The sequence below is a fragment of the Magnolia sinica genome, chromosome 6 (genome assembly GCF_029962835.1).
Source record: "Magnolia sinica isolate HGM2019 chromosome 6, MsV1, whole genome shotgun sequence".
NCBI classification, from domain to species: domain Eukaryota; kingdom Viridiplantae; phylum Streptophyta; class Magnoliopsida; order Magnoliales; family Magnoliaceae; genus Magnolia; species Magnolia sinica.
Window position 1 is genome coordinate 99,239,804 of NC_080578.1, and position 26,660 is coordinate 99,266,463.

Consider the following 26,660-nt stretch of genomic DNA (forward strand, 5'->3'; position numbering starts at 1 on the left):
GCCCACTGTTGAATTGAACAAGGGCACTACACCCAGATGCATAGCTCAGGTGGTAGACTGAGTGAAAGATTCCTCGTTTCAACACCGACATCTTGGCATCGATTCCTTTGTGGGGTGGCTAACAGTGAGGTGTGGTCTGACAGTGGTGTACTATCGAGCTAACAAAAAAAAAAAAAGAACAAGGACACTTATAATTAGCCAAAACAGCCTCGTTTTTGGCCAGCCGGTACGTCCTAGGTTCTATATATACAGCACTGTAGGTCCCTACCCTAATCAACGGTGGGTATTCCGTCCCAAATGTGCCAAGTGCTATGGCTCACCTGACTTATGGATGAGGCTGATTTTTGGAGTTGGGTTCTGTTTTTTTAGGTGAAGCATCTGATGGACGGGTTGGATTCCATGAACACATCATGGGCCCCACATCTGGCTGATATCACCAAGCACGCTCCATGTACGGATATGTATTCATTGGGACGGTATGAATGGCCAAGACTGGCAATGGATCAACATGGGTTCGTTGCAACGAACCAAAGAAGTCAACAATAAGTCACCCCGAAAATCCAAAGAAGCTCGCTTTACGCCCAGCAAGAAATTTCACGGCACCTTCGTTCCAATCCTAAATTTCAGCAGCAGCACCATTGCTGGTTTGCATCGCCAGAGAGAATTTTGGTACGCTGCAACCCGTTTTCTTCAATTTTTTTTTTTTTTTGTTTCTCTAGCTATTTCTTTTCCTTGATTGCATCAAGCATTGTAAAACTTCACGAGATTTTGTACAATCAAGAAATATCATTATATTTGTGCAATAATCACACACTGTGTTCTGAGTTTTTCTTAATTTTTAGGTGCATTTTTGTTCACATAAACGAGTTGCTTCTAAAAGACCTGAAACAGAGAATTCAGCTGGGTATATCTTCATTTTCTTTTCTTTTTTTCTTCTTCTTCTTGAAGAAAATAAAAAGTATTTGATTTTCGGTAATGGTCAGATCTGAAATCAAGAAATATTATGATATTTGTGCAACAAACCCACAATGACTTCTATGTTTTTCTTAATTTCTCTATGAATTTATATTCACATAAACGAGTTGCTTAATTCTAAAAGCTTTGAAATAGAGAATTCAGCTGGTATATCTTATTTTCCCTTTTTTTTTTCCCCTTCTTTTCTTGAAGAAAATGAATTTGATTTGATTTCAGATAGTGGTCGGATCTGAAATCAAGAAATATCATGATATTTGTACAACAAATGCTCATTGACTTATGAGTTTTTCTTAATTTCTCTGTGAATTTATATTCACATAAACGAGTTGCTTCTAAAAGCCTTGAAACAAAGAATTCAACTGATATATCGTCCTTTCCCTTTTCTTTTTCTACTTCTTCTTGAAGAAAGTAGATATAATTTGATTTCAAATAATGGTAGATCTAAAATCAAGAAATATGTGTAACAAATGCATCATAAGTTCAGAGTTTTTTTTTTAAAAATTTCTCTGTGCATTTCTATTCACATAAACAAGTTGCTTCTAAAAGCCTTAAAACAGAGAATTCAGCTAGGTATATCTTCCTTTCCTTTTTTTTTTTTTTTTTTTATAAAAAGAAAAAGAAAATAGATATGATTTAATTTCAGATAGTGGTCAGATTTGAAATCAAGAAATATCATAATATTTGTGCAACAAACACACACTAACTTCCGAGTTTTTTTAAAATTTATCTGTGCATTTATGTTCACAGAAACAAGCTGCTTCTAAAAGCCTTGAAACAGAGAATTCAGTTGGGTATATCTTCATTTCCTTTTTTCTTTTTTCTTTTTCTTAAAGAAAATACATATGATTTAATTGCAAATAGTGTGATCGGGTGCTCCAGTGGGCCCCATTAAGTTGTGATACGTCCAAAATTTGTGGAAGGGTTGGTGTGCTACTACTATGATTCGCACACAGTATCTTGATGGAACTGGGATAAGCAATTCGTGTGGAGCCTTTCAGGGAGAGGAGTTTTGATGAGTTTCAAACTCTTTTACCCTCATTAATATATAACAGAGCTAGGTCTAGGATAGCAATCCAATGGCACCAAGCACACACAAGATAACACAAAGATTTAACGTGGAAAACTTTTGCGGGAAAAAACCATGGCATAAGGCGACGGAAATCTACTATGAAAGCATAAATTACAAAGAGAGAGGACTTACCGGATTCGAACAACCTCGAATTTCACCCTTACTACACCTTTTGATAACCCTAGAACCCTTTAGAATAGCCCTACGGACCCCTATTTATAGTTTATGAAACTCCACTTACGCACCTAGTCAGGAAAAGTCCGAAAACTACCTCAAATTTACGCAGTCTGTGTAGGATTTGCATGACCTCGACTAGTCGAAGGAGGGCCTTAACTGGTCGAGCAACCCGCTCGACCAGTCGAGCCATCCCCTCAATTGGTCAAGCAGCCCGGGCACCAAAATATACAGCTTGCTGAACTTCGAGTCAAGCGAGCCTTGATCGGTCAAGTGGACCCTCGACCAGTCAAGCGAGGCCCTCGACCGGTCGAGCGGCCCAAACATTGAAGACTTCTGACAACAATCTCCACCAAGTCTTCAATCTTCAACCGTGTAACTCCTTGACTTCTCTTATTTTCGTATCGCATCATAGTTTCTCGTGCACACTTTGTCCTTCTTTTTCTCCATCGCTAAGCCTAGAGAAGTTGTATAGACCTTGAACTTCTCTACAGGAACAATCCAAGAGAGCATGTCCGTCAGATCAGAATCCACGTGCCCAACTACCTTTTTGCTCCTATCTTCTCAAAAGGAAAGACATAGTCTTCTTACCATCTCGTCGCTACCCAATATTGTTTGCCGGGGTACTTGCTCACAACACTGATAGCCTGTGAAATAACCGGTCTAATTCAGACCATGACATACACTGTCAACCGCATTCGAATAAGGCTCATGAGATATCCTGCTTTTCCTCATCTATTTTGAGACATGTCCTGAGGAAAACTTGAGGAGAGATGCGTAGAGAACGCTCTCCGGCTTTAAATAGTACATCACCTCCTTGATCAATACCTACCCAAGGTATTCTGTCTAAGATAACCAAAGCATAATCCTCTTTCAGTCTCAATGCTGATCTTTGCAGCCCCCCGATCCTTCATCCTAAATGTCTCACTTAACCGAGTCTTTAGTATATTGATTTCAGACATGTCATAATTGACGATCTACATGTCATCAATTCCTGACTCACCATGAAAGAATCAAACTACTGCTTAGGCGACAGGTCGTACCATGACCTCCTGCAAAGTCTTTTCTCAACCCCTTTAACTTCGAACCATTCTACTTGCTTCATGTAAATCTTCCAATTTTCCGCACAGAAGTGCAGACTCTACATCCATCCTTCCAGCTCAAGATCAAATTGGTCAACCAACGCTAATCATGGATTTAATAGACACCTGCTATACCGTCAGTATGAATATCTTTGAGAAGTCGATCCCTTCTGTCTGAGCATAACCCTTCACTACCAACTTCGCCCTCTATCTATACTGTATCCTCTTAAAGATCCACCTGTATTCAACCGCTTTCTGGCCCACTAAAAGCTCCACCAGCTCCCATATGTCAGTTTGGTACAACGAATCCATCACATCGCCCATAGTTATCTTTCACTTCTCAACACCAGGCTCACCTAGGACACGCCTAGCATGAGCTTGAGAAACTGATGGACGGAATAGATGCCACATGGACATCATAGTAGGCTCCCACAAACTTTGGTGGTACATGTGCTTCGTGTAACTTTTTTACAAGCTGGGAGCGGACTTGGCCGTGGGCTCACCTTGATGTACTGTATATGCACGTCGTCCATCCATTTTACCAGCTCCTTTTAGAATTAAAGCCAGAAAACAAAACAGGTCCAAATCTGAGGTAAACCACACTACCGGAAATTGTGGTGGTTAATGACTAAAAACTTTTTTGTGGGCCTCAAAAGTTTTTGATCAAACTAATAATTTCTTTTTCCCTTCATCCTAGTCTATATGACTTTATAGACTGGTTGGATGGCAAATAAACATTATGGTGGGCATTACAGTGGGCCTCAAAAAGTTTTTAATGGTGGGAGACTAATTACCACTGTTTCCTGTAGTGTGGTCCACCTGGGATTTGGATCTGCTTCATTTTTAGATTCATAATACTAAAAGAGCTGCAAAAACTGATGGACGGGGTGGATATACAATACATGCATCAATGGGCCGAACGGTCAGCGCCACACCTAATCCGGTCCCAATGGGCGTGGATTAGATACTGACAAGGTTAGTATCCAAATGGCTACCGAAGTGACGTCACCAAGCTCTGTGGGCCCCACCATGATGCATGTGTTATATCCATACCGTCCATCCATTTGGAGAGATCGTTTTATGGCATGATAAAAATAATGAGATGGATCTAAAGTTCAAGTGGACCTCACCATAAAAAATAGTGGGGACAGTGGCATCCACCGTTCAAAACTTCTTAGGGGCCACAGATGATCAAGATTATATATATATATATATATATTTCACTTCATTTATCTCTATGTTAATTTATGAATAGGTTGGATCTAAAAAATACAACATGGTGGGCCCTGTAAATGTTTCAATGGTGGGTGTGACTGGTCCCACGGTTTTCTGTGGTGGGTCCACTTGAACTTTAGATCTATATCATTCTTTTTCTAATGACATAAAACGATCTCAACAAATGGTTGGACGGTATGGATACAACACATGCATCATGATGGGGTCCACAGAGCTTGGTGACGTCACTTCAGTAGCAATTTGGCTGCTGACCTTGTCAGTATCTAATCCGCGCCCGGTCCCAATTTGCCCGAACGGTTCGTCTTCCAATCAGATTCGATGTGTATTTCTTTGGAAAATTGGTAGAGCATGAGAATCCATTCACATGCACACTTCTACGTATACTTAGCATCTATCTGCGTGAACCCACACCGTCCGAAACATGTGTCTGCTGTCAGATGGATCACAACCCCAAAAATTAGACAGATTGGAGAATTATAACCATCCATTAATAACCTTCATTTACTAAAATTTTGACCATCGACTATTCTCATACGAACCACACATTTGAGTTCAATCAATCTGACGTTCTAAATCATCATTCAGTGTGATTTTTATTTATTTTTATTTATTTTTATTATTTTTTTTTACATGGCCTATCCATGTCTGATATACCATTTGAACGGTTTGAATTTGAATACGTATATGCAACATGTAAAATGATAGTGTGCACGCCTGAGCATCAATTTTGTATATTATAAGAAACTTCAAAATCTAATGCATGGGTTGGTAACATAAATTAATGGCTTGTTGCAGCCTGTTTTAAGCATCCATCTTAAATGAATGGCCGGAAAAGTCAAGATGGTTGATACAGGTGATGATGATAAGGTGGAAAGAGGAGCATATAAGATTGGTTCTCCAATTACTCCTATAAAGCCATTGAAGAAGCTGCTTGTTCTTGATCTGAATGGGTTACTTGCTCGTACAATTTATAGATTTCAGAATCTCCCATTCCTAAATCAACGAAAACCTGATGGAATTTTCGGCAGCAAATTAGGTGCAAAGATCTTCAACTATATTATTACATCGTTGTTGTTGTTGTTTTTGTTTTTGTTAGAGAAATGCTCATGCATAATTAGTTGTTTTTTCAACTAGTTTTTGTGTGGGGCCCACCTTAGTGTTTGTATGACATCTCACCGTCTAACATGGCCATCCCACCAAGAAAATGGGATATACTCAAAAGCAGGTTGATCCAACCATTAGACGTATTTCAAATGAATGTGGAGATTTCTGTGGTTGTTACTGCTTTGTATGGTGTGACCCACCTGATATTTAGATCGACTTGATTTTTAGGGGTGTTATTTTCCTTGCTAGACGGGTTGGAAGCTGTGGCTCTCCAGAGGCTTTCCAAGCTACCTAAGATAACTAAACTGACATTCTATATGCATGGCAAACATTACACACGTGTTTCCATATCGAAGCTTTGCATAAACCATGCATGAATAATAACATGCGTGCTGAGATTTGGATACACATGTGATTGTCCGTGGTTATCCTTGATAGTCCATCTTCGGTTAATGTCATCTTCACGGTGGGGCCTATTTGCCTGGTGACCTCGTTCTTAGAGGATTTTGCCAACGTGAAACATGGGGTGGAGTAGAAAACATGTAAGATTCATTGGAGAGATTGATATCTGGACACACCCTTCATAATTTCTTCATTTTCCACTCTGGGGATTGAAAGAATACACTTTCCCAGTATGGAAATGGGTGTAGTTTGTCAAATAAAAAGATGAGGAGTGAGGAGTGATCACCCACCAGCCCGTTACTGGACGCGTGCATAACGTGGGCCCCACCATCATGATCATGTGAGGACAGCTTCATGAGTGGATCGGACCACTTTTCAGGCTAGGTGACCTATGTCGTGTGGCCCACCTTATGTACGGGTCAGATGTCCCAGATGTGCCATGTCGGCACATGATCTGGAGTGCATGTGGTTATTTCTCAATGGTGGATCCCTCCGTTGAGACGTGATCTCTTATTAGACTTGTGTTGTTTCTCCTTATTTGGAATAACAAAGCTTATGGTTTTCATGTTTGTTTTCTTCCCAGTTTTTAAGAGGCCTTTTTGTGATGAATTTCTACAATTTTGCTTCAGCAAATTTGAGGTTGGATTATGGTCTACCATAGAGAAGTCAGTATCATAAATCTATCCTTGTTCATTTATTCTTCTCTTTCTGTGTGTAGATATATAGATAGATAGATAAATAGATTTTGCTAACGTCTCAGTCTTTGCCATGATGTTAGCAATGTCCACAAAGCTTATAAATGACGTGTGTCTTCCAATCATCTATAGGAATAATTCATTAAATTCGTATCTTTTGGAGCAAGCCATGGTACAATAGTCAAACCAATCAGATGATCCTAACCCATTCAATGGAGCCAATTTGTTACAACTGTTCCTTATGTGCTATAAATGACACGGTTAGAATCATCAAACTAAAGTGTTATTTATGAGTCATAAGTAATGAAAAGTTAGATCTACTGGATGGATATTTCAAGATGATGATTAGAATTATTTTGTTTCTCTAACCCATTTTCAATGTTATTGATGTTGGACGTTTGCGGTTTAACTTATTGGTATGATTTTGCACTATGGCTTGCTACTAGCTGCACTACTGAATAAACTATTCAGATTAATGTATCATCGAAATGGTTTGTGACTTTGCTAACCTCCCCATGATGGTGGGATGATGTGACAACCCTTATGTGATTGTGGTTGTGAATTATACTCTTTTAAAATATTCAACTTTCTAGATTTTCAATTTATTTTTCTACGCATTGTTTCATGGGACAGGCACAATGTGGATGCTGTCATCAATTTCGTAATGGGGGGTTGGAAACATAAATTGTTGTTTACATGGGTAAGTGGTATACATCTCTATGTACTCATGTATTCTGCAAGGATATTATGTGTAGCCTGTAATAATGGGGGATTGTGGTTCACTGATCATGAACTTGGTAGGAAATCACTCAAGCAAAAGGCTATTGATAAGGGTCATGGCATTTATAGATAAGAAAAAAGAAAAAAATAAAAATAAAAGAAGAGTAGACAGAGAGAGAAATTAAAAGATAAAAGTTACTTGACTAAAATAGTAAAAGAGAAGAAAGAAAAGAGCTTTTACACCCGCATTTTGCATACATACTAAGGCGCCCTTTATATAAAAGATGGTTCTTTATCTTCTAACCATAACGACATCACAACTCTAAGAAATATACTCTAATTTGACTCAACAATAGCTTACTTAGCTACTAAATATCCTAATAAAGTCATGACTTTGCAATAATTTTGAACATTGCATCTATTATTTCCAAACTTATTTTAAAGAGACTTTAAAAAAATAATAATAACAATAAGAAAAATAAAAAAAAATAAAAAATAAAAAAGAAAAGGCTTCACTTCATATATATATCACCAACATATACAATTCGGGTTTCCTAGAAAGAAAAGGATCTGGGGAGAACCTATCATAACTGAAAAAAAAACCTAAACCGAACCAAAATAGGGACTGTCACACCCGAGGGGATGGCAGCTCCTCAAGGCTGGCCCTTCTAAGATCCTAAATTTAAGCAACTCTAAAAGTTCCTAAGCCCACATTATCCAGGAGATGAGACCCCTAATCTGGGGAGGTAGAGTCGCTAAACTGTCAGAGAACAAAGAAGCATGACTACCACTACCTAGGCGAGCCATGGCATCTGCTGGAGCGTTCCCCTCCCTGAGAATGTGGGAGAACACCACCTGACCCCTAGACGACATTAACTGAATCCTGGATAGCCAGGATCTCCATTTCCAACTTGGACTTGCTGCACCTACGAAGAAATTGACTACCAGTTTGGAGTCTGATTCAACAATAATCTTCTTCAGCCCTTTACAAAGGCACCAACGCAATCCGTCATGGATGGCCCTGAGCTCAGTGTGAATGTTCGAACCGATACCGTAACCTTCAGCAAAAGCAAAGAGAAATTCTACTTTTTCTCCTCTACAATTTCCCCCCTCCACTTGATAAACCTGGGTTCCCTAATGCAAACTCGTCCACATTGATCTTAGCCCAGCCGCTGAGGGGCCTTTGCCATATGACAACCAACTCTGGAAATTGGGAGTGGGCTGAAGAAATTTCCTATGGTTTGGAGCGGAAGAGAGACATCGCTTCCATCTAGTTAGGAGGGAAAGGGTGTGTGCCAGGAAAAGTGAAGGTGGGCTAGGCCTAAAAAATTTTGAACATGACTAGTGGTGCATATTCACATTGAGTGTTTTTTTTTTTTTTTGAAAATATTCGCAGCTTGGCCACTTGTGGAGACGTGCATCTACTTGGTCTCTTTACTTATTACCTTTTTACAAAGTAATAATGGATGTTCACATGCCTTGCATTGGCGTGAAAAACCGGATTTGAGCAGCATGATTGAGCCGACAAACGTACTTATGATCAAAATAGGATAATCAACACATTCTCAAAAGTCATTTAATACATGCCAACCATACACTTTCACATGTAGTTAGCAATGTATCTCGATATTCTTCTTATATAGTAGACAATGCAACAATTGGATGCTTTTTTCTCTTCTATGGCACACTTTTCAAATCAAGACTAAAATATAAACCTGATGTTAAATGGCATGTAAATGACTCACTAGTCCATTTTGCATCACAGCAACTTTTAAGTTTTATTTGTACACCGTACTCATAAAACACACCTCCATTAATGGTAGCCTTCACATATCTTAATGTATGCTTCAATGTATCTATATGTGGCTTCCTTGCCCCTTGTATAAACTGACTGATGGCCCCAACTCCGCATGCTGAATCTAAGTGAGTAGTGATTAGGTATAACAGGTAAACAACCACTTCTTGATAAGTGTGAGCATCTACAAGTTGCTCTTCGTCACTTAATTTTCTGCTTGTGATTCACTTAAAGTATTGTTGAGATTATTTTTTAATATAGCAAATTAGACTTTGCAACAAAATATAAATAAATTTTCTTTTGAAAAATCAAAATTCTCAATTTTCTTTTATCACTTTAATAGCAAAAAAATATTAAAGGTTTACCAATTCTTTATCTCAAACAATTGAGAAAGGAATTTTATTTTATTTTTTTAAATTTTTTTTATACCTCTTTTAGGGTGGAGAAAATAAAAACACTTGAAAGAAATAATTTACTAACATTTATAGAACATAGAATGTCTTCTTAAGCTTACCCATATGCGTAGGGCTTCTTAGGATCTTCAAATCCTTCCAGTATCTCCCTACATACTTCTTTATCAATATTGTCATTTAAGAATGCACTAATATCTATAAACAAGCTTGTTGTTATAGACGATAGAGTGCATTCTTAAGATTACACATATGCCTCATGCTTTTTAGGATCTTCAAATCCTCCAACTTTGTTTATATATACTTCTTTCTCAATATCGTCATTTAAGAATGCATATTTCATGTCCGTTTAATGAAGTATCCAATCATTTTGAGCTGTCACACAATTATAGTAACACACACACACACACACATATACACACTTGAGATTTTAGTCACATGACTATGTGTAGGGGTGTGCACGAGTTGAGCCGAATCGAGCTTGGCACAACTCAACTCGGCTCGGCCACTAGCTGACCCCAGCTCGAACTTGGCTCGGCTCAATCCTTGAGCTTTTTCTAAATCGTCCAAGGGTTTCAAAGGGTGTAATAAGGGTGAGATGTGAGGTTGTTCATATTCGGTAATCTCTTTCTCTTTGTAATATCTGCTTTTATAGTGATATCTATCGCTTTGTGCCGTGGCTTTTTCTCGTAAGTGTTTTTCCATGTTAAAATATGTGTTCCTTTCGTGTATACTTGGTGCAATTGGATTACTATCCTAGATTTATCTCTGTGTGCTTTTGCAGTCCCCTAACAAGTGGTATCGGATAATAACGTTGGGGTGCATGCTTAAATCTAAAGGATCGGTATCAATGGGAAATACTAAGTATGATATAGAGAAGCACTTAGGAAAAAATAATTTTAACTTATAGAAGGTTAAGATGATTGGTCTATTAACTAAGCAAGGGGAATATGGGGCTCTTGAGGAGCGATGACTGTCTATGAGTGATGATGGTCGGAAGACTCTTAATAAAAAAAAAAACCAAATCCTCTATCCAATTGTGTCTAACGGATGAGGTTCTCTATAAAGTTATGAGGGAGAAAACCGCAACAGATATGTGGGCAGAGTTAGAGGACATTTATACTAAAAAGTGCCTTAAAAGTTGCCCCCACTTAAAGTTGCAATTGTTGAACTTCAAAATGGCAGAGGGTGGAGATGTGGAAGCCCACATCAGTAATTTTAATAAGTTGATTTGCAAGTTATTAAACATGGAGGAAGTGATCAAAAATGAAGATCAGGCATGTATTTTGCTGAACTGGCTTTGTATGAGTTATTCAAAGACTTATTGTGCACCAAAAATTCATCCCTGAGTGTGGACACCATTATCTCATCTCTTCAAGGGTAAGGCCATGAGAAAGATAAACGGTACCATAGGAGGCTCTTCTGATGCACTACTTACGATAGGCAGGAATACTGAGCGAGATACATGATCTTAAAGGTCAAGATCCAAATCCAAGGGCAAGGGCAATGCAAAGTTAAAGTGATGGAACTGTGGAATGACTAGACCCATGAAGAAGGATTGTACAAATCTTAAGTTAAAGAAAGAAAACTCAGAGGCTTCTTCCTGGGAGGCTAATATTGTCACATCTGATAAAGAGACAAGAACAGACGATATGTTGTCTGTATTGTCACATATGATCGGACACTTGTACAATTATCGTAGAGAGAAGTGGATTCTTGACACAGGAGTGTCACATCACATGACTCCTTATCAGGTTGGTTTGCCGGTTATAAATAGTGCAATGGTGGATAGGTCTTTATGGACAATGACAATGCTTGTAATGTTATGGCTATTGATATGGTTCGCATCAAGATGTTTAATAGGATGGAGCATACCTTGACTGATGTTAGGCAAGTTCCTGATATGAAGAAGAGTTTGATTTCTCTCTGTACACTTAAAGCGATAGGGTATAAGTTCACCGGTCTTAATGGTGTCCCACTCATGGTTATGAGAGAGCAGAGGCATGAAAACCTTTACAAGTTGATCGGGAGTACTTCAGTAGGTGGAGTGGCATCGACTATTATGGATTCCACATATACACGTATGAGGCATGCTCGTTTGGGCCACACGAGCGAGTGGGGCATGAAGGTACTTTCTAATCGTTGTTTGATTTCAGCATTTAAGAATTTTCATTTCGATTTATGCGAGCATTATATATACGGTAAACAATCAATATTATCTCTTAAATTTGGAAAACATGTATGTGAGGGAGTGCTTAATTGTGTGCACTTTTTTTTTCCAAAATGTGCATTAAATTGATAGCAAATGATACAAGAAACGGCCATTCGGGCGGGGCTAGAGACAGAAAGGAAAGCCCCGCCTATCATATCCTATACAAAAGAATTCCTATGAATCTTTCTAATCGAGCCCAAACCCACTTTATCCAGAAGGATCCGACCCTTGACGAGGCGAGGGAGATTGGAGATGTCCCGGAATAATCGATTCACTTGCCTTGCACTACCTTCCTTAGCCAATCCGTTAGCTAGCCCATTCGCCTCCCTAGGAATTTGGGAGAACCAAAACGATCCCCTACTCCCAAGCCTTCTAATTATATCCATTCAATACCTCCATATCTAGGCGAGGCTGGATTTACCATTAAGACAATCGATCACCCATTTGGAGTCAGATTCAATAAGCACTCTACCAATCCCAAGATTAACACAAAAAACCATTCCATCATACAAAGTCTGCATCTCTTCCTTGTTATTGGAAGCATTACCATATCCAGAGACAAACATAACTACCATATTGCCAAGGCAATCCCTACAGATGCCACCACCCCCTGATGGCCCTGGGTTGGCTAACGCAGAGCCATCCACACTAAGCTTAAACCAGCCCTCTCTAGGCCTGATCCATCTCACTATGGAAACTACAGGGTGAGAATGGAGAGGAGGAGGCGGCTGCAAGGATGCAAAATTTGCCGATGACCGAGAAGAGTACTTTAGATGGTGGTGGAATAGGTTTTCCACCCACCATTTTGCTCTGACAAGGACGGCAGGTGCAGAGATTGCTCGATCGTCGAATCTGGCCTCATTTCTTGCCCTCCAGATCTCCCAAAGAAAGAAGACAGGGGATAGCCACCGGATAACTGAATTGCTGCTATTAGGGAGAGGCCTATGCCACCACCGGTTGAGGCGTTCCTGGACTGAGAGGTGACGGAACAAGGGAATCCAAAGGAGTCTGCCAGATGCTTCCATACATTTTCTGCCTAGTTTTCGTCCAAGAACAGATGGTCCAGCGATTCTGGGAGGTGGCCGGAACCCAAATCCATACCACAACACACACATTTCAAAGTAATTTGAATCCCTTTACTCTGAATGTGAACGTCAACTGGAACAACCCCCTGCAAAAGCCTCCACATAAATGTGGAAATTTTAGGAGGCACCTTAGGGTGTCGCACCCATTTCGCCCATGCTTTCTTCTGCCTGCTACCTCTACCAACATCCCAGGGAGATTTAACAGTAAATCTGCCAGAGGGGTCGAAGGGCTAGATGCGACGATCTTCACCATCCAAGTAGCAAAATCCACCTTGCTGAATATGGTCCTGAATCCAATCTGGAAGGGAAAAAGGAGCCTCCGACTTAAGCCCGTCCTCCCTTATGAAATCGGCCACGCGGGCTCGGAGGAATATCGAGAGAGGGAACGTCAATCAGGAGGCCATGGCTCGACCAGTTGCAACTCCACATATTGCAAGCCCCTTGGTTAACTTCCCATTGGACATTTCTGTCCAGGATATGAAACAGCCCTAGTAGCATTTTCCAAAGGGTAGAAGCATAGGTAGATCGTTGGAAGGGCTGGGGATCCTCCCAGTTTGCACATATTTAGATCGAATGAAATCAGCCCACCAACTCTCGTTCTTCCCGTATCTAGCCCACCAGGCCATCTTCAGATGAAAAGCTTTCATGACTTCTTTGAGCTTCCCGATGCCCAACCCTCCCTCAACCTTAGGAAAGGAAATGGATCTCCATTTTACCCAATGGAGCTTTCTCTTCCTATCACGTCATCCCCCAAAAGAAGTTGGCAAAGGTCCTTCCATGATACCCAGAACCTTCATAGGAAGCACCGTAGCTGCTATAGTGTGGACTAGAATACCTCTTAGAACAAGGGAAATCAGAGTCAATCTACCAGCCTGGGAAAGAAATCTCGGGCTCCAACCTTGAATCTTGGACGCCATCTTATCAATCATCGCTTTAAACACGCTGTAGTTAATCCTTCCTTTAACTATTGGAACCCCCAGGTAGGAGAAAACACCCGTGGCTTTACCAAAACCAAGGGCCCTTTCAATGGACCTTTGCTTGCCCACGGGCAACTTGGATGAGCAATGGAAGGCGCTCTTCCTTGGGTTTACTTTTTGACCAGAGGGATCCTGATATCTGGAAATGAACTCTCGCACCACTCCAAATGAGGAACGAGATCCATTCAGGAACAAGATGGTATCATCTGCATAAAGGAGGTAAGAGATTTGAATGCATCCCCATTTCAGATTGAACGGATTTACACAGCCCAGAGGCAACCAGCTTCGAAATGCATCTGCTGAAAACTTCTGCTGAAAGAATGAATAGGCTGGGGGAAAGAGGATCACCTTGCCTCAACCCTCTAGAGGATTTGAAAAAATCGTAGCTCTCTTCATTTATAAGTACTTAGAACCAGGAGTTGTTCCAACAACGTTCCACCATCTTCACCTCGCTTGAACTGAAACCAAATTTAAGCAAGACTTGTGACAGGAAGCACCATTCAACCCTATCATAGGCCTTTTCCATATCAAGCTTCAAAACCAGATTCTTGCTGCGAACCTTCCTGTCTATATCCCTGAAAATCTCTTGCCCAAGAGCGATGTTTTCGACAATCGCCTGGCCTCTAACAAAGTCACCTTGTTCCAAGGAGATCAACTTTGGGAGAAGGGAGTTCAGCCTATCAATAATAATCTTAGCAAAGATCTTGTAAACAACATTGAAAGGGCTGATCAGGCAGAAATCCGTAAAACTTTTCGCTCTCGGCGACTTTGGAATCAAACAGACAAGGGTGGAGGTGAAGGCCCTGGGAAGATTAACCCCTTCGAAGAAATCCTCCATTGCTTTGTGTATATCCCTGCCCACAATGGACTAACAACCAGCGAAAAAGGCCTCAAACATCCTCTCTGGACCGGGAGCTCCATCCAAAGGAAGAGTAAAAATAGAACTTTTAACCTCCTTGAAAGAGGGGATCCTCATCAGTTGGGAGTAATCTTCGTGCGTAACAAGGGTAGGGATAAAGTCCAGCAGGTCACCAGCTTTCGAGGTCGAGCAAGTGGAAAGGAGAGATTGCAGGAAGTTGATCGCTTCTCTTTTGATGGTCGGCTGATCAGAAATTGTTTCCCCTGATTCCAGCTTGATGTTCTGGATCCTGGTTCTTCTCACTCTATCTGAGGCCGAGAGGTGGAAGAACTTTGTATTCCTGTTCCCTTCCTTCAACCAATTATTGCAGGCCTTCTACTTCCAGAAAATTTCTTCAGCGAGTTCCATCTGGGCTAGCCTTTGTTTAACTACAGTAAACTCTTCTGAACTGATGACTGCAGGGGAGGATTAGGCTCGGGCCTCCAGCTGGACCAGCTCTTGCTCCACAATTTTCAGGTTTTGAAACACATTTCCAAACACCTTTCTATTCCAGGCCTTTAAACTAAGCTTAACATTCTTGATTTTTAGCATTAGATTGAGAATGGGCTGGTCGGCCATCTCTTGGTTCCAAGCTTTCTCTACTACTTGAGAGAATGAATCATCTAGAAGCCATATTCTCTGAAAGCAGAATGGCTTAGGAGCATTTGAGGTAGGTTTGGGGAAGGTCACTAACAGTGGGGCATGGTCCGAATTCATCCCCGGTTAATGTATAACTTGGAATCCGGGAAATTGGTTTAGCCAATCACCATTACATAGAACCCTATCCAACCTAGACCATACCCTCGAGGTACCATCTTTATTATTACTCCAAGTGAACCTATCGCCACTGAATCATGTGTCCAACAACCCGGCTTTGTCATTAGCTTCCTTGAATTCATTGGAGCTTTCCAAATCTTGACATCTGCTGCCCAGCCTCTCAGAGCTATCAATAACTACGCTGAAGTCGCCGCATACAGCCCATGGACCAGCCGTAGCTGATGCTATAGATTTCATGCTCTCCCAGAGGAACCTCTTGCTGAATCTGGAACATTTAACATAAACAATTAAAATCCAAAAAGAGGTTGGATGAACCTAGGAAGACACATCCACAGAGACCAATTGGTTAGTCATACCAATAACCAAAATAGAAATAGCATCCCTGTAAAAGATCCAAGTCTTCCCTCCTTCATCAACATTGGATATAGAGGAGTAGAAGCTAAGCTTCATCCTTATCCCCACCCTTTTCCTGTCCTTAGCCATAGGCTCTAGGATGTCTACAATCGAGGGATTATGATCTCAAATAAGCCTAAAAGCAGTCCGAATAGTGGCTGCATTGGCCATGCCCCGGGCATTCCAAATGAGCAGACTATCCATCAGAGACATTCCCTGAATTGACAGCCCTTCTCTTTAATCTCCCAAGTCTGCTCTTCCCATCCTCTTTCTTTGAGGTAATGTCTACCCTGCCACTCTTCTTAATGCCCATCGATTCTCCCCTGAGAGAAGGGGCAGCCCCTACAGACCTGCCTGCAGAATTGCAGTGTGAGCTAAGAAGGTCATTAGCTCCTTGAGGGAGGTCCCAACCACCCAACTGCTTAATATGTTCTCCAGCAATAATCCTAGTTGGAATGGGCAGCTTACATTGTCACAATAATCCAAGATGCATGGCTCAAGCATTTAGAATGCTTAACCTAGAATATTTTAGTTGTCCATTTTATAAGCTGTTGATTGGAAGGTTAAAATTGTTCCATTGTTTAGCTAATGGACAGAACAAACTGATCAATTAGCTAAAATTGTGCAACTAGGATTACTGTAATTTACATTTTTAGTTCTTGGCCAATACTCCTATTATAAATTACCTGCCTTTTAAAACTGGCAGTGAATCTTTCACCATACAGTTGTACAGCAATCCGGGACGTTAAGAGCCGACCCTATTGCGACTAATATAACCCAAAACTACATTGAGAATTTGTACTTGTCATCTGATTTCTTCAAGAAATTTGGACCACTCACTATTTTATTTTTAACCATTCAATTGATAACCATCAGTTACATGGTCAGTGTGATATTCAAGATATATATGTTCCACCCATGTACCCTGCCTGTCAATTTCAACATCCTACGTAGCCATACATTAGGGTCACATGTGAGATGGATGAATCATCATAATTTTTAAGATAGAGAACAAATATTGTGGCTGTCTATGCTATAATTTTCATACATGATTGCATCCTATCAAATGTTTTTTACTCTTTGATATTGTATATTGGTTTTCCAGTACCAGAGCGATAGCAGTGATACAGGATTCAAGACTCTAGAGAACGATGCCAAGCCTCTTTTCCTCAAGGAGTTGAAGAAACTGTGGGAAAATGAGAATGGTAGTCTTCCATGGAGCAAAGGACAATTTTCTTCATCAAATACCTTATTGATCGATGATGCTCCTTACACGGCCCTTAAAAATCCGGTAATTTTATATACTACTTGTATGTGATTGCTGATCAACACGCCTACATGAGATTTTATCATCGGGTAGGTTTTTTTTTTTTTTTTCATCAGGTAGGCTACACTCTAGATATTCTGGCCTGAAATTGAGGCAATTTTATACATCTGGTGGGCCATGACATAATGAAAAAATTGGATGGGCAAGAAAATGTGTTAATCATTAGGTCACTTGGTACATTGTGGCTCACCTGAGTGAATAGGGCCAACTTTTTTAGGCAGAAATTATAATTCTTGTTTTCTAACAGATTTATGGGATCAGATGGTGTTCCTCCTGGGAGTCTAGAACCATTAATATGATGGGCCACTAAATTCAAATGCTAGCTACTCCCCCAATATCCCATGATTACCAAAACAATGTTTGTGATCCCATAAATGTCAATGGATATTAAAAAAAATAAAAAATAAAAAATAAAAAAATGAAATATTCAGTAAAAATGGATGGCCTAAGGCGCCCACTCAACCTAATGAACTTGGAGGTGAGTGACGACTTCCAATTCAATGAGCCAAGTCAGACTCACTGATTCTTCAGGGCATGTTCATGTTCACTCAATGATCTTACGCAGCTGTACTTTTTTGCTTTTTAGCTTTGTGGACATTGCTCTATTTTGTTGCACATGTTTCTACATTTTCAGTAACTGATTTTGCCTCTTGTACTTTCTACTTTGACAGCCAAACACTGCGATTTTCCCTCATCCATACTTGGTGGAGCACATCCACGATGACAGTATAGGTGGGGTCTTGTCACCTTTAACAAAGAAAACCATGTAATGCCATGTGTCATGCCACTTGGAGCCTTTACTGATACAAGTGGCACACAAACGTGGGTAAAATTGATGGCTAGGATTGTTATCTTGATGTGATCTATGACCCGTGGCCCACCCATTTTAGTGCCTGCAAGATGGGTGGTCTTAATCCATCGTCTCCTACCATGTGTATGGTGGGATTAGGTTGTATAGTCCGTCGGATTTCCCATGCAACGCTACTTTGTGTCATTCCATGGCATGCCATTCAGTTGTATCTTAGCTTGAAAGAGTTACACGTACTCTTTTACTTACATTTTGGCAAAATTGGTTCACTGAGCAGGTCCAAATGGAGATCTTAGGGTTTATTTGGAGTGCCTTTCTGTTGCTTCCAATGTTCCGGCATATGTGGAAGCTCACCCTTTTGGCCAGAAAGCTATCACAGCCACTCATCCCAATTGGAACTTCTACTCCAAGATCATCAGTAAGTAGTCATGGGCTTACCTAGAAGGCTTTACAAAGTAGTTAGTTTTTTTTGGCGACATCTTTTTGGAGATTTGAGAATTTAATCATTAAAAGCTGTATTTTGGGACCTTCTGATGTTTTGGAACTTAAAACCTGCTATCAAAAACATGCCTTTCTTACCATCACAGGAAAAGATGGGACATGTTAGTTACGCAATTTACCACTCCGACCATTAAATGTATCAGGCCATGTTTAGTCCCAAGGCCAAAAATCAGGTTAGTCCGTGATTCAAGTGGGTCATTGTAAGGAAAACAATTGAAAGAGGGCAACACCCACCTCCATTTTTATATGACTCACCTTGATGTGTATGTGGAATCTACAGTGACCATCAGATGTGTCATTATACTGTGGGACCTGGGCCCAAAAATCAAACTGGTACCTGATTCAGGTGGGCCAAGGAAACAGTTGGGAGAGCGACACACTCTTTTTAATTTAATAGGGCCTATATAGAGGTGTATGCGAAAGTGTGCTTATGATTCACACATTAGGCCTTAGGCCCAAAAATAGAGCTGGTCACAATTTATTTGAGCTTCACTAAGGGAAACATTTTGGAGCATGCGTTCCACTTCATCATGTTTCCCACTTTAATCATGAACCGGCTCTCTCTCTCTCTCTCTCTCTCTCTCTCTCTCTCTCTCTCTATATATATATATATATATATATATATATATATATATGGGAAAAGGTTCTATGCGGTCTGAGTTCATGGGAACTTCCCATGAGGTCGAGCTGTGTGGGCCCCACTGTGATGCTTGTCGAACATCTACCCCATCAGTCAGATGCACCATTCCATGGTGTGCCTAGGGCTTAAAAATCAAGTTAATCTGTGACTTTTGTGGGCCACACCACATACAAAATTTGAGAGAGGTTACCATCCATTAAAACATTCGTAATCATTTTTTGGGCCCACTGAGAACTGGTTCACAAATCCAGCCCATCCATTATGTGTGTCCCACTCGGATGAGGGGTCAGACCAAGTTTCAGACACATCCAAATTTCAGGTGGGCCCGACCAAGTGATTTTATATATTTTAGTCATGTCTTCACATGATTTTAGATGGTAAGGCCCACCTGAGTTCCGTATATGACTGATTTTTGGTATATCCCATAATTCAAAAGGGAACCATCAAATGCACAGTGATGATATTCAACGCGCATCACAATGGGGCCCACACAGCTCAGCAACTACCCACGGTTCGTGTTTGGCTCGACTTGGTGACCGAGCCACTTTGTTGAGGTTGACTCGGCTAGGTCAGCAACTTAGATTAGTTCGAGACAAGTTCGAGTTCATGCTTTTAAGCCGAGTTTGAGTTCTCGAATTTGCGTTCGAGTTGAGTTTTTAGATAAGTTCAAGTTTGAAGTCGAAAGTATTAAGTTAAAGTTATAATTGTACATAACATTTAATAACATAATAAAATCGAAAATAAAAAATAAAATACAAATTGAAAATTAAAAATATTCTAATTAGAACAACATTAGAAAAAAATTTACTGTCCTAATTTACTAATTACTACTAGAGACGAGATTCATTTGCCGAGCTCGAACTGCTATCCAATTCTTTATAAATATACTCATTCACCTCACCTAAATCAGAAGATAGAGAGATCTTTTTATCATCCTCTTGCAGAGAGAGAGAGAGAGAGAGAGAGAGAGAGAGAGAGAGAGAGAGAGAGAGTTGCAGAGGCGCAGAACAGAGCGAGCAAAAGAGGTCCTCCACCTCAGATGAGAGGCAGCCCTCTGCCTCATCCCCGCTTCGAGGCCGTCGATCGCGAGAAGACTTGCCCTTTATTGCTTCGAGTGTTCACTAAGATTGGACATCATCATACCAAGGAAGACTTCGCTGTGAGAGGCAAAGAACCCGAGGATGAGGTCCAAATCTATACATGGAAAGATGCCACTCTACATGAGCTGACTGATCTGGTTAAGGAGGTTGCTCCTGAAGCAAGGAGAAGGGATGCAAAACTGTCATTTGCGTTTGTGTATCCTGATAAGAATGGTCGTTATGTGGTGAGACCGGTAGGGATGACTCATTCATATGGGATTGGGAGGCGACCGGATGATGGAAAAGCATTGGCAGAACTTGGCTTTCAGATCGGAAATTACTTGGATGTGGCCATTCTATAGAGAGAGAGGATGGTAGATTGCCTTGAAAAGCGGTATGGACATTTTGCTCAGGATGCTTTTAATGACATTGTCTTGATGACAACAGAGACTGGTAGGACGTTGTCCTTTTGATATACGGTTGCTTTGATTTGTTGATATCTTGTTATCCTGTAAGGTGGGCCCAGACTCTGTTTTAGTGTCATGTTTTGAATTTGTGTTGCATGTTGAATGTGGAAAACCATAATTAAGCTGTAACTCCTATCAAAACTCGTTTTGTTCTCTCTTTAATCAACCGTTGCATATCTCAATTTGTTAAAAGAAAAAAAAAGAATTAGATTTTTCAAACTTTCTTTGTGAGAAGATTTATATATAGTTTTCAACTCCCGTAAATTACACTAAAACTGAAGAGAAACTTGGATGGTTTGTTACTTTTCTTCTTTTTATTTGTGCAGCTTGAAACTGCTTCGGCATCATGTCGTCTTGGAGGATGTCGTTGATTTCTAGAAGCATCTTCTATACTATGTTTTAAGGCAAGTTGAAATTGTTCTTCTTCCAATGCGAATAATATAGCTTCCTCCTCTACCTTAAAAAAATTCTTATAGAGGAGTGAAAGGTTTTTTATTTAAATTAATAAGGGTCTAAAAAAGAAGTTGGATTTTCTTTGGGGCTTTAGGACATGATTTTGCATAATATGAGCCGATTAATTTTATTAACAAACTTTGGTCCACACAAATGATCCAAAATTTTCAATTTTCTAAACTTTGGAGAGTGAACTAAGGAATCATAGTCTCAAACGTTGGTTGATAGTTCACTTGAAAATATATCTATAGTTTGTGTTGGAGAAATTAATATTTTATAAATAATGAAATATGAAAATAGATGAAAAATGAAATATGAGATCTAAAAGCAATAATGAAATATGATATATAAAAGCAATAGTGAAATATGAATTATAATATTTTAAAAAAATATGATATAAAAATAAAATAAAAGTCAAAGTACACATTACATCATTTTTATGTTTCAAGAAATTAACAATAAATATTAACCTAACTTTATTCATATTGCTGTTGTTGCATATGCTGCGTCTTGAGACTCATTCTCCTCTTCATCTTCCTCCTTAATATCAAAACTATTATCTCCCCAAATCTAATGCAACCAATCTTAAGTACGAATTAATACTTAAACTGTATTTGGTGTAAGGGAGCTTCAATTCTTACTCACGACCCTATTACCTATACTAAAAGAAGATTCTAATGTCACCGTTGAAACAGGAATTGACAATATGTCTCGTGCAATCGCCGATAATGTAAGGTATTTTTATTAGCTAACTTTCATTTTCTACCACTGCAAAACATCGAAGTTTGAATGCTCTCTCCTTACGATTGACTCTTTGAGATACAAGTCTAACTCTGATTCTTTCGTTTCATTGTTTATATCTTATTGTGCTAAGAAAGACATGTATTCATCGTCGAGTATAGTGCCATCACTTGTAGAAACAGCATGAGATCTAACTTCTTTACCACTTGGTGTGGACTGTGTGGTTGTGTACGTATTGTATAATTCTTTGATTGCATCACGAACCTTCGAGGTTTCAGTTATTGCCCTTTGATCATAACAAATCTTCATAAAGATGAACTTAAAATAGCTTATCTTACACCGAAGATCAAGAACAACCGTTAAGGCCATTAAAAATGACATTCATCATATTACTTAACGAACTTTATATGCATACCTAGTGTCATAAGTTGTAGAAAATCTGGATATTCACTGACACTTTTTCTTAAGGCTTCCTTGATCTTCCAAACAAATGGAAGAAACATATTTGCTAGGAGATATTTATTTCTAGAAAATATCTTCGTGTAGTCATAAAAAATCTTAAGTAACTTGTGCACTTCTTTTCTTTAATTTGCTACAATCTTCTTGAGTAGACAACCAAATATAAGTTCTATCACGTACTATATATTCAGGAAATGCAAGTTCCAATTCCACGGCCGAATCTAATATTTCAAAAGTTAAATTTCAATGTGTGCATATATTTAACTTCAATAGTTTTTTAGACTTCACATTCAAATATTGGACTATGTCACTCGATATACTCAATCGTGAAGGTGAGCCCCTTATGTATTTTATACTCCCTTATGTTCTCTATAGTTTAATTAATTATTTTCGACCATTTTTACACAATTATTTTTAGTATGTGGGCATAATACCAAATTTTAAATATTTTTTCTTTAAAAAAAATAAATTGTTGGTTATCTTAAACTGATTACGTAAGAATGATATTACACTGTCATTTGTTGAGGCATTATATAAAATTATTGATTTTTTTTTATTTTTAATGCCCTAAACTCGTAGATAGTTATAAATGCAATATGAAATAACCAAACCGGTATGAGAAGGTGGAATATGGTGGAAGTTCAATATTCTCTTGCAAAGTTTATAATCTTCATCAACATAGTGTGTGGTCAATGAAACATATCCCTTTCTTTGATTAAATATCATCCATAAATCAGAAGTCAAACTTACTCTTGAGACTGATGTCAAAACTGTTTTTAGTTTCATTTTCTCACTTGTGAATGTCTTCATGCACTCACTCTTTATAATAATAAGGGAGGTCTTCTCAACATGAAGATTAAGAAATTTACTGTATCCTATGAAAACTTTATTCTCTATCATTCTAAATGGTTGTTCATCAATGATCACAAGTTTTACATACCACTATTTCAGTTTCTCTTTTACAAATTTATGAGTGAAAAGTTTACCTTGAGACGCATCTCCTTCAGACTTGCTAAATGATAGCAACTGTTGGCCTGAAATTAAAATTTTTGGTATCTTTGAATAACTTTGCATATGTCTGTTTAAATGAGTAGTTGACCCCTAAGGATTTTTGTTGTATGATGCTTTGCAGTACATATGTCTGATCTTAAGCACATCATTAACTAGAATTTCTTCAAAATCATCCTACACAACTGACATTTTCTTTCATTTACTTGCAATACATTTTCTTTCATTTACTTACAGTCATAGCTGAAGACCCCTTTTCCTCGACAATAAGAGGAGATGTGGCTAATGTACCGGCACCATGGGTAGTTGGGACTTCATTATCACTAGTCATTTATGAATATAAAGATAGGAAACTAACTTTTAGGTACTTATTAACACAAGTAGTGTATATATAAATGTCCTCTAAATTTTTTTAAAATTTTCTAAGTGTCTAAATTAGTCACCAATTCAATGTTGAATAGATTATAATGCTTTCATTTTTTAATTTAAATGCCACGCTAAAATTTTGACAACATCTTCCATTATCTCTCTAGAATATATTAATCATATATTTGATTCCCACGTCTACTATACACGCATAGTGTGGATATTTGATGAGGAAATAAATGTTAAAAATATATCCAGAGAGAATAGGAGAGATAAATTGAAACAAGCATATGCATTTTAATTAGAATAAACGAAAATATTCTTATCTATCTAACATTGAATTGTCCAAAAATAGACAATTAAGAATTTCTATGTATCCAAAAATACACTGAATATATATATCTGATAACATAGAAATCCTCAAATGAGCAATTGATTATCCTATACTACAACAATAAGATATTAAAAAAATAATGCTACTGATTAAACAATAACAATAACATTAATTAAATTAACAATAATAATAACATTAACATTAATATTAATGTTAATTTAATTTAATATTAATGTTAATTTAATTTAATTTAATATTAATATTAACAATAACAAAAAATAGCATTAACATTAACATTAACATTACTTTAATGTGAGGATTGAGGAACATTTAAAATTAAATAATTGTAAATGACAATTAACAATAACATTAAGTTATATGATTACCAATCTAACATTAATTTACTATATATAATAATATTAATATATTATAATACATTTATTATATAATATATATAATTTATATTATATTTATAAAATATGCGTCATCCATCCACCACCCATCCAATTATCAATCACATCCATGATCCATCCATAATTCAACTAATCATCCATCCATCCATCGAACCAATCATCCATCCATCCATATATTTATGTATAATATATAAATATAATATAGGGTTTACTATTTGGGATTTTTTATTTGATAAGTAATATATAATTAATTAATTATGTTTATTATAATATATAAATATAATATTGTGAATGCTGGGAAATTGGCACCCGCGCTCTCTAGTCAATCTTGGTTTTTATCCTTTTTCGTGTGTGTTGTATGTTGTGGGGTATGTAACCTTGATTGTCGGTTTGGAGTCGCTACTGGCCACTTAATCTCAAAATTTCGCAGTTGGCTAGAACCCGTGGAAAATGTAAGGTTAGAGAAATCCAATGATTCTCCTACCTTAAATTGACTCCCAGACTGCGATCCGAGATTCTGAGTAAGGGACCTCGGTTACAAAGAGGAAAGGTGTTAGGCACTCTCTCTGCCTGTACGACTGTACGATCTCTACTTGGTATGGTAACGGAATCTCAAGGGATGAATGATGTAATCGGAGTAGGACTAGGCACACGTGAATTTCTGATACAGCAAGATCCGAGGTTTCGGCAAGCCACAGAGCATACGTCCGACGATATGTCTAGAAGGCGGATGTGATAATGCTTATGTAAAAAGGGAAAGAAAAGTAGACTAGATCGGTAGGAATTTCTGATGTAATAGGATCCGATGTACCGCAAGTCACAGAACATACATTCACTAGAGATCTAGAGAAGTAGGGGGGTTGAGAAGGGAAGAGATGTTATGATGAATGCTTGTATGTAAACAAAATGAGAAGATCTTTGGATTGATTCTTAAGTAAGCTAAGACATGAACTGCACCATGATCGATCCGGGCTAGACTTGTGGGGTTGAGAAGATTGGAAGGAGGCTAAGAGGTAGTTGAAAAATCTGATCTTGGAGGCTTGGGAGCTTCTTCTCACCCTCACTCTCTTCCTCTCTCTCTCTCTCACTTGGATTTTAGAAATGAGAAGTTGTGTTTCTTAGTGTGTGAAATGTGAAGAGGAGAGGGCTATTTATAACCTTTTCTGATGGCATTGCTGTAATTGCTGAGTTTGAGAGGGGTAAAAGTTGACATGACAACTTGGGATTGGTTGAGGAGAGAGGAATGTCATGTGGCGTGCTCTCATTAGCTCTTGGGGGTTGGTAAAATAGTAAATAAGGTGGCTTGGAGGGGTAAATCTATATGAAAGTTGACTTTGGGACGAAAGACAATTATTGCTCGGAGGAGACAGCTATCCATTTTTTGAGCGGCAGTTGGACTACCGTCCGGGCCTGGTTTGGTCCGAGCTTTAATCGCTGGGCTTTCTTTGGTGCTCTGTGTAACACCTCGCACCTCTGGTGCATGGGTGTTACCACTTAAACCTACATCAATAGGATCTAAAATTCAGTTAATCGAACAATTTGAACTCAACGTATGTAGGATGGGACTCCCAATCATCATTGAAGCCATCCATCCGAGGCCTTGGGAGCTGAGTTGGACCCTACATCAGTCAGAAAGGTAAACTCAATGAAACACCTCAATTCAAAGCAGCTTATGGATCATTGATCAAGTCATGTTGGGACAACACACCTACTATCAACTCTTGAGGATTAATTAGTGGCCAACCAAGCACTCGAAGCCTCTCAAATCCCCATTTAGCCGTCAAAGCGAAGTCTCAGACCAATCCAACCATTGGATCAAGATGTATGGGGTCGAATAAGCCCTGAGGGGTGTGATATGGTCCACCTGGGCTCACCTCCACCCCAAACTAGGTCGGGCCCCCTGGATGGGATTCCCTATGTGAATGGATGGAATGGAGTTATCACAAACATCACCGTGGACCCCACACATGGTGCGAGTGCACCTAGTGTACTCGTGTATGATGTGCACTAGACAAAGCTAGCTGATCAAACCAACTTTGACCAAACTAAAACAAAGAAAA

The 26,660-nt window shown here is 38.9% G+C and overlaps 1 protein-coding gene and 1 long non-coding RNA gene across 4 annotated transcripts; both read left to right on the plus strand.

The window, feature by feature from the left end:
• The first annotated feature begins 239 nt into the window (after window positions 1-239).
• LOC131249237 (uncharacterized) lies at window positions 240-1,766 on the plus strand. Its single transcript, XR_009172751.1, has 2 exons — window positions 240-669; window positions 1,723-1,766. It is a non-coding gene; the product is annotated as an uncharacterized LOC131249237 (long non-coding RNA).
• Window positions 1,767-5,331: 3,565 nt separating this feature from the next.
• LOC131249236 (uncharacterized) lies at window positions 5,332-23,902 on the plus strand. Of its 3 annotated transcripts, none has more exons than XM_058249877.1 (7): window positions 5,332-5,572; window positions 6,626-6,707; window positions 7,371-7,437; window positions 17,110-17,295; window positions 18,003-18,063; window positions 18,417-18,557; window positions 23,731-23,902. In XM_058249877.1, exons 1-7 carry the CDS (start codon window positions 5,359-5,361, stop codon window positions 23,880-23,882), a joined length of 903 nt encoding a protein of 300 aa, XP_058105860.1. In that variant the 5' UTR covers window positions 5,332-5,358; the 3' UTR covers window positions 23,883-23,902. The 3 variants fall into 3 exon arrangements, with proteins under 3 accessions (XP_058105860.1, XP_058105861.1, XP_058105859.1); XM_058249878.1 differs by lacking the exon at window positions 23,731-23,902 and adding an exon at window positions 21,153-21,255; XM_058249876.1 differs by lacking the exon at window positions 23,731-23,902 and adding an exon at window positions 20,249-20,988.
• Window positions 23,903-26,660: the final 2,758 nt, after the last annotated feature.

Bases quoted from the DNA above. Each gene is read 5' to 3' on its own strand.
- LOC131249236 (XM_058249876.1), top strand. From the start codon at position 5,359: ATGGCCGGAAAAGTCAAGATGGTTGATACAGGTGATGATGATAAGGTG. The intron at 5,573-6,625 runs GTGCAAAGATCT...TTTTCTTCCCAG, and splicing joins AATTTTCGGCAGCAAATTAG to TTTTTAAGAGGCCTTTTTGT. The intron at 18,064-18,416 runs GTGGGGTCTTGT...TTCACTGAGCAG, and splicing joins CATCCACGATGACAGTATAG to GTCCAAATGGAGATCTTAGG.